At 34.5% G+C, this 13334-nt stretch overlaps 1 protein-coding gene across 1 annotated transcript; it reads right to left on the bottom strand.

Annotated features, from left to right (window-relative positions):
- Positions 1-3454: 3454 nt before the first annotated feature.
- Positions 3455-6406, bottom strand: LOC149576820 (10 kDa chaperonin, mitochondrial-like). Its single transcript, XM_089820265.1, has 3 exons — positions 6185-6406; positions 4098-4237; positions 3455-3883 (listed from the first exon to the last, which is right to left on the bottom strand). Exons 1-3 carry the CDS (start codon positions 6287-6289, stop codon positions 3835-3837), a joined length of 294 nt encoding a protein of 97 aa, XP_089676391.1. The 5' UTR covers positions 6290-6406; the 3' UTR covers positions 3455-3834.
- Positions 6407-13334: the final 6928 nt, after the last annotated feature.

The following is a 13334-nucleotide window of genomic DNA, read 5'->3' as shown; positions in this document are numbered from 1 at the left end:
GATGAACAAATGCTTGCAGGATGGCAAGGAGACTAGAGAGAACAACATTTCCTTGTTTGATCTTTTTAATCCCAACATTGGTATGACGGGCACAAAGAACCTGAAAAAACTCCTTCGAGGCTTTGTCGCCAACCTCTAACCAGTGGAGACAGGTTTTGATTTGGGCTCCCCGAGCAACAAAATTATCAACAATTTGTTTGTCATGGTGAAGCTTGGCAAGTTGAATCTGTAAGTCTACTTCAAAGGGATTGAGGGTGAGGGCTTCAGTGGCTTTTTTGAGGGCAAGTGTGTTGGCTTCATATGACTGTTTTCTGAACATAGCCAATTGATGCCCATAAATGCGCAAGGACCAAGTAGTTTTGGTAATGTCATCATTCCACCATTGAATCCATCCCTTTTGAGAATGCGGACATGGCTCCAAATTCCAGACACGTAGGATGTGCGAGATGGTGGAAGCCATCAACACTAACGTGTTGAGGAAGAACTAAGACTTGGCCACCTTCGGGACAACGGTTTGCTAAGAAATGACAAAATATATGGTATAGTGGTAAGATAACGTCACATCTGGCAGGGGAATGACCGGTAGATCTCGATCCTTAGAAAAAGAGAAAAAAAATTGTGCAGTGATCATAGCATGATTGAGGCATTTTAATATGTGATCAGAGCCAACTTAAAAGTTGGACCAAGTGTGCCAAACCCCACTATCCTAGCGACGATTGGTATTGGGATAAAAAAGGCCCAATTTATTGTGCATGTAATACCAGGCTTGTCTTTCCCTAGCTGTCCAATGAAAAGGTAGAATGTCGTCTTTGTCAGAGGCCACTTCTGCCATATTAAAATCCTCACACGACCCAAGTAGCTGGAGGCAAGTTGTCAACTAACCAGGCCCACATACTAATATTGTAAATGACTAAAAATAAGTTTTCGATTTTAAAAAGATTATAAATTATTATAAATGTATAATAGTCAAAATAGAAACATATATAAGGGATCACCCCGTAGTGCAACAATGGTCCACATCTTGTTGATAGAACGGTTGCATATTCAAATCCCACTCACTGTTGAGATGTTATGCGATTGGGCTCTGACAGATGGATCATGTCTATCATGGACACTGTTGTTTGTGTGTTGTTGTAGGGATGATGCCACAAGGATGGTGCATGCATGCAGATGCAGTTGATTGCTCAACTGCTGGGAGGTAAAGGGGCGTCACCCACCTTGGGAGATATAGGCTTAAGCTTGGAGAGATAAGGAGAGTAGAGTGGCATTAGAAATATAGATGTATCTAGGAGGCACTAATGCCTTGACAACAAACATAGCCTTGGAGAGATAAGGTGTGTAGTGAGGCGGTATAAACATGGATGCATCTAGGAGGCGGTGATGCCTCGACAGCCAACTAAATTCTCCAAGATGGGGTTCCCCTTAATGATAAGGTAATCAAGGGCTCTAGGCAATATAAATATAGGTGTATCTAGGAGGCATCAAGGCCTCAGCAACCACATTCTCATCAGGGATGGGGGCCCCCATAATGTGACCCCACTAGTTCAAAGCTCGTCAAAAGCACTTGCCTAATTTTTTTAAAAATAAAATAATAAATAAATAACTAAAAATAAATAAATAAATATAGAAACAACTTTTTAATAGAAACATATATATAATCACAGTAAGTATATTATTCATGAGTTGCCTATTGACAATTTAGTAATAAATTTAAATGTCATATTGACAGTTTTCTAGAAATTTAGCCTATCAACTCATAGGATCTAACAAATTTTCAGGTTGTCATATACGGTCCAAAAGTACTAAAACAGTCAATACGACCATCAAATTCCAAGCCTAGATGCCTCCAATAAAGTTTGATGAATGCAACATCAGCAATTTTAATTTCTTATGTTGCATATGAATTGTCACCTTATGCTACACATGTCATGTGAAATCTTGATTGAGTGAGTCCAATTGTGGAAGATGCAAGGCAAGGCAACAAATTTATCTATAATCACCCATGGATTCTAAGTTTGATGGAAAAGATCACTAAAGACAAACTAATTTTTAAGTTGATTAAAGTTTCATTATTAATTTGTAACATACTATGTCAATAACTAATTTGTATTTTTCCTATTTCAATTATAGATGTTTGAGCCCTTGGTTAGAGTCCCACACATAGTTAATGGGCAACAATCCCCAATGGGGTGTCTTTATGAGGTTATAAATAGGGCTAAAGTGTCTATTAGAAATTTCTACCAATTGGTACAACCTCAAATTTGATCCATTTTGGAAAATAATTGATAAGAGGTGGAACAATATGTTTCACTTTCTATTTGTTCTACCTCTGAATGGATTGACAAGATGATATCCAATGTTACAAAAAAATACCTTCTTGTGACCAAACAACAACTCTATGTAGAATCAAAGGGTAATTCGTCCTCTTCTATGCTAGCAAAAAAGAGCAAGCGACACTCAAATCTGAACTCAACTATAAAAGTTTAAATTTATTATATTTTGTTTTATAGATGCCTAGTGGTCAACTTGGGGTGGCAATACCCCCAATTTAAAGCAATTTTCTCTCAATCTTGTGTTAGCCTTGTAGCACATCCCATTGTGAGTGCAATTGTAGTGTATTTGAGTCCATCCACACAAAAAAAAGAAACAAATTAACTCAAAAACAACTCCATGGCCTTGTTTATGGGCAATATAATCTTACATTGTGCATGAAAAAGGCAATGTTCAATACTTGGTCCACTTGATCTCAATGATATATAGATCCTTATTCTAATTGAACAACGAGAGCCAAGTCTATTGTTTTTAGCAAAAAAAAATTGGGGACTAGGTGATGTGTTGCTGAGTGAGAATTTTCCAACAATGTGTTTACCTAAAAGAGTGGTCCTATCAATTATACTTGTTCCTAAATTATTTCTCATCCATAATAATTGTCACTACAAAATATTATTTAATTCCCAGGAGATAATTACAATACATTAACAATATTAAAACCCTGATGCATTATTTAACTAAACAAATACCTAAATGAAATTGTTGATTCATGTAAAATCTACACCATGCGTGTAGCATCTTTTTAGGCAAAAAATCTACACCCAAACCATGTTGTATAGCATCTCTCAAGCTATAATAAGTGCTTCATTGATTCAACGATGTCAGACACATATTAATCCCACTTACACAATGTACATGACATCTCCCAAGCTATCCAAATGCCACCAAGTTAACCAAGGTAATTTTTTTTAAAATTTTGACTAAGCCAAGAGAGCTCATAGTTCCTTCCCAAGACAAAAACAGCAAGGCAGTTTTACAAAAACTGCTAATATTGCACATGCAAACTTCCATCGATCTCAATCTCGTGTGGCTCCTTTCAAACAAGGATCTCAATAATCATAAAAAAAATAAAAATCATAGAAGTCTTATAAACTCAAAGAATGTCCATAAGAACAAAAGCCCAGAAAGAAACTAATATTAAATTCAACCATTCAACACAGCAAGTACATAGTTGATTTGTGAAGCTCGCACGCGTATGTGAACCATTTTCCAATTTTATGGTTGCCATTTATGAACTAAAGAACATGCATGCACAATAAATTAACTCTCTAAAAAATAAATATAACTTCATTAAGGCAAAATGTCAAGTAATGACAAGTTCTGCTTTATTCTACCAATCCTTGCAGAAGTTCGATTGCCTACAGAAAATTCAATCATCATTTCATGAACCTGCTGCTTTCTCAACCTCCAGGCGGCCTAATTTGCTTGACCAGGCAATTCTTGACAACTACGCAAATCAAAATTTTGTACCATGATCTAAGCTCTAACCAACTCAATACCAACTCAGTCTTGCAAAATGCCAAGAATATCATCCTCCCGGTACAAGTGGAACCTGATCCCAACATTATCAACAATGCAAAAGTTATGATGGGGTACACATTGCATTAGGCAGTAGGAGTAAGATTGATGCAAGCATATTTCTACAAACTAGTATCTCAAATACAGCAACAATACAATCATCATATGAACCATGTTTCATAAGCCTATGCCGCAATTCAACTGTTCAACTGTTCACATGAAATCAACCAAGGTTGCTTCATACTTACTCTTTCTCTCCTAGTTTCACCTCAGTTCCACCATATTCCGGAAGAAGAACATGGTCACCTTCCTTCAGGCCAACAGGAATGGTGTTACCTTCCTTGTCTCGTGCACCAGGGCCAACTGCTACGACCTTTCCCGAGTTCAACTGATATACATAAAAGCTGAACCATTCAGAACTGTAATTGGAGAATGCTTTGGATAAAAGATAGCATTTTAATAAGTGACCATATTTCTTGGCAAACATCATTATAAATTTATATAAACACTTGGCCAACCTATGATCAATTTTTTTAAAAATCGGAAAAACTAATTTAGAAGGGACTCTTTAATAAAAAATTAATAAAAAATTAAATAGTTTGGCCAATCTGCACTAAAATTACCATCAATCTAAAGCATGATGGTCATAGCAGTTCTAACGAGTTTATTAAATTGAGTTTCTAATTTAGAAGGGGCTCTTCAATAAAAAAATAGTTTGGCCAATCTGCACTAAAATCACCATCACTCTAGAGCATGATAGTCATAGCAATTCTAACGAGTTTATTAAGTTGAGTTTCTCAGAGGCTGGCTGTACTGTAGCACATTGCACAAGATTATCATATTTCATACTTTGTTTTGTTAAGAATTTCGTTTAGCAAGTTCATGCTAGGTCAAGAAAACATTGCAAACCTTAATTATTGAGCTCTGGGGGAGGCATTGTGACCCACGTAGAGAGAACAAGCACACAAACAATTATCTACCTCTATATAATTATAAACTGATTTAAAATAACTCTTCACAGATAATAACTGCAAGAAACTGGTTCATGTCTAAATGTACAAACGCACCACCCTATCTTACACAATGTGTTATGGTACCGTTGCACTACCATCACACAAGCACAAAAGTAACTGAGCACCTAAAAATTGCAATGCATATAACTTTAAAAGTATTGTTAACACAAAAAATTCTCCCTCGTTTTTTTAACTTCTGTTAAGATTATTTAACAAAACTGCAAGCAGTTAAGATAAATAGCTAAGCACTCAAGTGTGCAAAATGATGTTTTTAGGAGACTTTGTGTTACAATAAAATACTACCCCCGGTAAAATTTGAAATCATTACGATTTATAGTGTTACAGAAAACTGCCCCCCCTCTAGCAAGCCAGAACGCTTCACTTTTAAGTAAAATCATAATGTCGTTGAGTAGCTGTGATCTCAATGTGAAGTGAATACCGGTTAAAGAAATGCCCTGTGTCTTAAACCCCTCATGTTCCCATGACCCCTGTAGAGCGGCATGAAAATGTTGCCTGTATCTCACATCTGTACATTAACTCAGATGCAGCAAAATTTTAGAATGCAGCCTCGACTCACCCTTAAACTTATCAATAAGATCACCTGATCTTAGCGCAACAAGTAAAATAAAGGGAAAACATCAATTCGAAGTGCCATTACAACAGATACGAAATTGCAAGACGTTCAAACGTCTGAGTGTAATAGGCCATCCTCATGGTTTAAATTTGCACCCAACACTAATGATATCAATAACCCAGAAATATATCACAAAGCTTAAACAGAATTGAGATTTGGGCATGTCAGATTATGGACAATTGAGGAATAGCAGAACTGTAGAGTATTCCAAACCGTGGTCATAACGAAGGATGTTAAATACTGAAATACAGTTGGGCTGGTAAGTTGTGAAATTTGGGCAATTAACAACCTCCAGAACGAAAATGTTGTATTCCCGCAGGTTACTGAGCATCGATCTACAGTCAAGTGAAATCATTGAGGCCCGCCGAGCATTAAATTATGGATAATTGAGACAAAAGAATATTGGTTACTAAGTCTATGACCCTGCGCATAATGCCCGACCGGCTTATGAAACTAACCGCTGTTAGAGAAGCCGAGGAGGATTAAGCAAATAAGGAAGTTTGCAGAGGATTCGACACCCCCAAGAAGCGAGAACCCACATTCTCAATAATGCAGACTACAGTTTCACACCACAATAAGCCAAAATACATTCTCCATATCAAAAGCCCATGAAAACCCTAAAAATCGAGAAAATACAGAAAAATCCGAAAGTGAAAAAAATATTGGTACAAACCAAATGAATTCATACCTTGTGAGAGTTTTCAGGAAGCAATATGCCTCCAGTGGACTTACTTGGAACCACAACTTTCTCTACCAAAATTCTGTTAAAGCAGGGAATCAGCCTCTTCGCCATCGATGAATGCAAAAACCCTAAAGTTACCGACTTTTATTCCCTGTTCATTTGTTGAAACGTCTGCTGTTTTTATTCAAGGTTTTGCTTAACCCATGGCTATAGTAATGGATGCTTCTGGAAGGATTTTGGTGGAACAAAGGTTTAGCGCTACCCTACACATTTTATTAAAACTATTAGGACTTAAGAAAAGATCTAGTCGATGTGAGAAGTGGAATTATGTTTGTTAGAGGAAAAGTGGAAATTCTTTCATGATTATTTATATATGATGACTTATAAACAAGAGTTCTTTGAGAGCTTGAGTCCCTCTCTTTAGTGATTATGGTAAGGGTTACTAGTTGTGAGCATGTGTTGAGGAAAACATCTTGAAATGTTTAACAAAATATAGTTTGTATGTATTTTGAAAATATTTTAAGTTGAATAGTTGTTGTTGTTGTTGTTTTTTTTTTTTAAAGTTGAATAATTTATTGTGAAGTTTGAAAATTCAGTTTGTTTCTAAAATTTATAATATTTTGTTGATGAAACATTAAGATAGAATAAAAAGATTCTATTTATAAGTTAAAAAATAAAGATTACATAATATCTAATTTTATTTTTAATATTGGTAATTTCTTTAAAAAAAATTCTAAAATAAAATTGGAAAAGCCAAGACCATCAAATCATGGAAATTATTTTTGTTTTAAATTTTTTGATAACGAATGCCAATTTGTGGGCCAAGGTTTTTGACTGTGGTCCCTTTGTGGCAAAAGTGGTTTTGAGCTCTTTTTTGGTTGTTCTTGTGAGTTTCAAATCAGCTTATCAAAATAATGATTAGGTACGACACGAAAGAGGAAGAAGGGCATGAGCTTCACTGTTAAGCCCACTTAAGGGAGTAAAATGATTGGAAAACTGGCTTGCTTAGCAATGGGAAGCAAGCAGGCCAGCTTTTGATGAAACAAATTCAGAGAAACGAGGATGCTTTTGGGATTGGAAGGCCAGACTTTTCCGAAAAGCTAAGACAATGCCACACCTGTCCCACTCTCCACTCCAATAGTTGACCAGAAATATTAGGGAAGTGAGACCGAGTTGCTCGCCTGACTGGCTACCCAATGCATTGTTGACTACACAGTCGTGTAATGGAAGGTGTTGGGGTGCTATCTCTTTTGATATAATCCACCTCGGGAAGTTGAATGAATGATTTTTGTATCAACGCAGTGGCTACAAGGAGAGTTGTAAGCAAATTCAACACAATACCCGACTCCAGATCAACGAAGAAAATCACCCATGTTTAACCTGGGTCACACTGATTTTGATTCAACTTCGATTGATGCCATTGGAATGGTAAAAGTTGATTTAATCAACCATTTTGTCATTTTCAGATTGTAAATTTTTTTGCGGTGATGAGACATTCGGGAGTCTGAAGATGGTTTTGGAGTCATGGTTTAACCGTCTAGGAAGCCATGTGACTTGTAGTTTTCCATGGGGGATTCGATGAGAAGATGTGCCTTGATAGCATTAATGGCGGACACTTGCTTATTTATTTGGCATGGACAACAGTTTGTGCTTCATATTTACTATTCATGGATAGTTGTTTATGCCTCGTACAAATTTTCAGAAAATTAAAAAAACACAAAATCTCCAAGAAAATATGTCCAACCTATAGAAAATTGAGGTTTCTCATTTGATAAATAGAATTTTTTTAGTATTTGCACTCAAACTTTGTAATATGCGAATGCTCTGCCACAAATTTTAATTGGGGGGGGGGGGGGGGGGAATGCGGGGGTTGGGTAAAAAAAACAAAAGTTCCCTGCCTAAAGGCAGAGACTAATAAACTTAAATCATATTTTAAAGTGGGATAAATTCTTGTGATTGTTGTTTATGAAATTTAGATTCATGTTAATGAGCTTTTGGTCTTGTGGTGAAGTTGAATTGTTCTAAATGAGCATATTAAGAATCAAGTCTTCTTGAGTGCATGTCTCCTTGGATGGTTGGCAGAAGATATACCAACTCAAAAATTAACTTCCTAAATATTTGACAAAGTAAAGATAGTAAACTAACTAATATTCAACTAAAATAAATTAAAAGGTTTTAATTTGGGTTTGCCTATCAAATGACACACAACTTAATGAAATAACTCAAAAATTAACTTTCCAAATATTCTACTAAGTAAAGTAATCATATTAAACTGACTAATATTAAACTAAAACAAATTATAAGGAAGTTGGGTTTGCCTATCTTGATATAAGTTTTATGTAATGACACATTGTAATAGAGAGTTGAAACCTAAGAACCAAGAGTAGAGTGTATATCAAAGAGCCAAGACTAAGTAATTAAGTGCCTAAAATATCATACTAGCCATATTATTCAACAAATATGTGGTCCATTTTGTAAGTGCAATTTTGTATTTAGTTATTGCTTTTATGTCCTTGCACTAGGCAACTCTATGTTTGGATTTGTAAGAGGTTTCCAATACATTGATCATCATGAAATTATTAAGGAATGGGAGTTAAGTAATATACTCTTAACACATTTACCTTTGAAAAGGGTCGAATGGAAGTGTGCACTTCACTCCTCCATGCTTTCATAAGGCAAACCATGCTTGTTCACATGGGATGAGCATTTTATTTCATTATTTTTGTAAGAGGTTAGTTGCATTGATTTTGGGGTTTCCATGTGGTTCCATCTCATTATATAGAAGGGCACAAATCACTTTTTTATACATCTTCCCTTGTCTTGGGAAGGGTTTGGCTAAGCCTTGTTTACATTTTTTTTTTTTTTTTTGAATTTGAGTACAATACTTGAGATTTTGAGAGTTGGAAAACATTTGAGTTTCTAAAGGTCTTGGAAGCTTGGGGAAGAAAGAAGCAAGCTTCTTTCATCCTTATTGAAAGCTTGGAGTTGTAAAGTAGGTTCGTGCATCTTTATTTATTGTTACACTTTTCAAGAACATTCATTTGTTTTAAGTTTTTTTAAATCTATTTAATGTATTCCTTTTGTCTCATATAGTTTATTGAAAGAAATGATGTCAAGTGCATTGTTCTTGTAATGTAAATGTAACATCATTCTTAAGAAGCTTATTTTTTTAGTTTTATCGTGTTTAAACCAATTACTCAAAACCACCCTATAGGTTGATTGGATTTAGCATGTGTTGGAACTGAGTTGAAATTAAGAGAAAATCTTGGAAAGCGTGTGTGAAGGATGAAACTAGTTTCATGGGAAAGCTTCATCAATATATATTTTTGGTTACAAATTTGGAATGAAAAGAATTATTCTCTTACTTGAAATGAAAGTAGGAGTTGACAATTGTTGGAGTTCAGTGATAATGATTGTAACTATAATACCTACCTATTCCTAGCATTAGATGTTATTTTAAAAGTTATTTTATGATTATGTCGTGATGTTAGATGATCATAATCTGATACATGGAAGATGATCATTATGCTTTAATTTAATAATATGTGATACATTATTTAGATATGGATTAAATGTTGTTACAACTTAATGAAGTGTTGAGGTATTTATATTCATGTTTTAATTAAATTATAACATTATATTTATCTATTAAATGCAGTACAACTATTTATGTGAGTTTGAACCTCATTGAGCGATCTTTTATGCTTTGCTTATTGTGTACAATCATAAGTACACTTGACACACGTGGAGTGGTTATAGGTACATGGTGTTTCACGTGGCTCTACAAATGTGAGTTTTACCTCAACGATGGATATGTAGGAGATGCCATATTTGTCGTTATTGTGTTGTCTTATCCATTGTGCTCAATTCAAATATAATTTCATGTTAGATTTTTTTTGTAAATTTCCTAAGATACCATAGTTGGTAGTAATATGAAACCCTATTCCCCATGTAGACATCCAATAAATGAGTGTTTGAATATTTTATGTAATTCCATATTTTTGCAAACTTAAATTGAATAAATACTTTATGGTTTTAAATACATCATTCAATATTGAAATGAAAATATGATTATTAGTGCATTTTCATTATGTATTTTGGAAACATGGATAAATGAAATTAGTTGAGAATTAAAAATAACATTTTATTTAGGCAAGAACCTACAACAAAATGGTAAATTGTGAGCCTCTTATCCAAGAGGTCTTGGGTTCAACTCTTCACAAACTTAATAAATAATAATAATTAATCACATCACATAATAATAATGAATCTTGGCTTCGGCCTCTTACTGATATTATGAAAAAAAAATTCAGTAAAAAGGATAAAATATAATTCATTTTTAATCCTCTTCAAAAAATGGAAGTCAGAGCAGATTTTTTGCAATTTGTGAAATTAGCGAACAATAACAAACAACAAAGCAGACACGACCGACCTGTGAAGAAATCAACAAGTGTGGTAAATAGCCCAAAACATAGTTCACAAGTGCTTCATAATCATCTAGGGAAAGCCACAAAATCCATTGTAAGGACCTTGTAGAGAAACAAAGAAGTTTTGGAATCACTGCATCGATCCTCCTCCTCATTCTATAGATTTAAGGTTTGTGGTAAAAATGTCAAATTCCTTTGAGGCCCTAACTAGGCATGGCAATTTCGAACATAATATTACACTGCAGGCGAATCACAATCAATAAATTAGTAATAAAAAGTTAAGCACTCCCATTCAAGAGGTATCAACGAAATCAATAGAAAGGTTAAGGTTTCAACCAGTGGCAAAATTCAATAAGAATAACAGAGAGATATCTAAATTGGAAACAAACTAGGGAAACACACTGTAGTTCTAATGTAGGAGCATCCTGGGTTGCATTGATATCTTGCATGTTCTTAGTTTTCCTTTCTGTCAAGTTGCAATGTCTTGCATTGCCAAGTGTTTAGTTGATGTCGAGTTCTTAGTTGTTGCAGAATGATTCCTTTGGTTGTCGAGTGATTCCTATGGTTGCTGAGTGATCCTTTGGTTGCCAAGTTCTTAGTGGTTTTCGAGCATTGGAGGATGTTGAGGTCATAGTTGCTGCCCAGTGACTCTTTGGATGCCGAGCTTTTGTGGTTGTCGAGTGTTTGTTTGGTTGCCGAGTGCTCATTTTTTGTGAAGTCTTCATTTTTTGAGTGGTTTGTGTCTGGTTCCAGTTTGGGTTGACCTTTCACACATTTAATTTTGGTATAGGTAGTTGATATTTGATGTAAGCCGACTTGTGGCTATACATGCATTAATATAAGGTTTAGTTTTGTGATAGGTTGACCTATGGCAGCACAAGTATTTAAGGAGCTCTAGGATTAAGTTTTAGATATAAAATTGAGAATAATAAGAAGCAAGAATGCGAAGTAGGATCATCGAGGATTGTAATTGACTTGTTATATAGCCTTAACCCAGAAGGCCTTACAGTTGGGCATGTATGTTGAATACTTGATGAATCAATGGAAGTGTTTGCTCTTCTTCCTCCTTTGGTTGTTGTTCTTTGTGTTAGATTTCCATTGTGTTAACTCTTGCATGGTGGTTTGGATAGCTAGGTGTGCCTTTGGCCCTAGTTATTCTCTCTTCCTGCGTTAAGTTCTCAGCGGTGCATATTAAGGCAAGTAAGCCTCAATTTTTCTCAAAAAAGAAACAATTTTTCCAAATTAGGTAACACCTCTATTGGAAAAGGCTTTTTCCCTAATATCATTTTCTCCACTAAAAGTTTAGACAAACAAATCTTTTTCTTTAACCAAACTAAATATGCAGGCCAAAATAGATTACCTTTGTATTCTCAACAAATAGGATTTCTATTTGAACTCGTTGTTAGATCCCTCAATTTGTGTGGAGCAAATCATCGAAAAAGTGAAAATTCTAATCCCAAAACTCCCCATAAACCTTCTAATTCATTAAACCCCCATCATAGGATTAATGGTAGCACCATGTCTCCTACTCATCCCCACAATCAACCTATAGCTCTTCAATCCCTTGAATAATAAACCTGAAGAACAAATCTTGATTACTAGAAATTAGGATAGAAAAGATCACTGGTAGGAATGTAAGAATGTTGGTATTTTCACATTTTGGAATGGACCAAGACAAGAGATGATCAATCTCATTAACTGGTTAAAGGATATCTGCAAAAATTAGGTAAGTATATCTCACCATTCAGATAGATTGTTATATATACATTGTAGTGATGAATGTGTTAAAAAAGACTTCCTCTTTGTCTTTGATTGCTATTTTAAAGGATATGTTATTAAATTTTTTGAATGGATTCCAAATTGGAAGGAAGAACATTTAAACTTCCTTATACCAACTTGGATCTCCATTCAATCACTCCCTCCTGAACTTATGCATGTAGAGATTCTTAGGAAAATTGGATTTTCAATTGGAAATTTGATAGGAATAGATGCCTCTTATAAATATTGCAATAATGTTAAATTTTTTTATCAACATTAAAAATAAAAATTAGGAATTCAATTCTATGAAGTTAATTTCAAATAACTCCATCTATGAATTGAAACATTATAGATTTGAAGGAAAAATATCATAAATAGTCAGATTAAATAATGAGAGAAAGATCACATTTAAAACTTTTCAACCTACATCCAATATCAAAGATACCTTCCCTAGGATTTACATTAGAAATAAAAAAGAAATCTAGGGGAATAGCATAAATGTGATATATCCTGTGGTACCGAGTAAGGTTACAATGGGAAAAGTAGTTGCAGAAACAGAGGATGGAGAAATCAAATCAGAAAAAACAAAAACCACAACTGTAACTATAGGGATTAGTAAAAGTCTCATACATATCTCCAAGGAAGACCAAAAGAGAGAAATAGAAACAATTCAAGATTCAAATGAAAAATATTCTCAAAGCAAAGAAAAGGAAAAGATTTTAAATCTAGATAAAAATAAAGAAATCATTCAATTGTTAGATCTGGGAAAGTGTAAAGGCACTCATCTACAAATGAATCTAGATCTTATCTAGTGAAGATCAAGACTTCAAAGAAATCAACAGTAGGATAGAAGGAATTACAAAATATAATATGGCAAGGACAGTTAACAACAACATAAGACTAAACAAAAAATAGAAGAAAACACAGAAAGCTAAGAAAATAAGAGCAATAAGATGGAAAGAAAAATTGTC

The sequence above is a fragment of the Cupressus sempervirens genome, chromosome 1, assembly GCF_028749045.1.
Source record: "Cupressus sempervirens isolate cs-2001-9-10 chromosome 1, ASM2874904v1, whole genome shotgun sequence".
Classification (NCBI taxonomy): Eukaryota; Viridiplantae; Streptophyta; class Pinopsida; order Cupressales; family Cupressaceae; genus Cupressus; species Cupressus sempervirens.
Note: the sequence above shows the minus strand (reverse complement) of the source record. Positions and strands in the feature narration are given on the sequence as shown.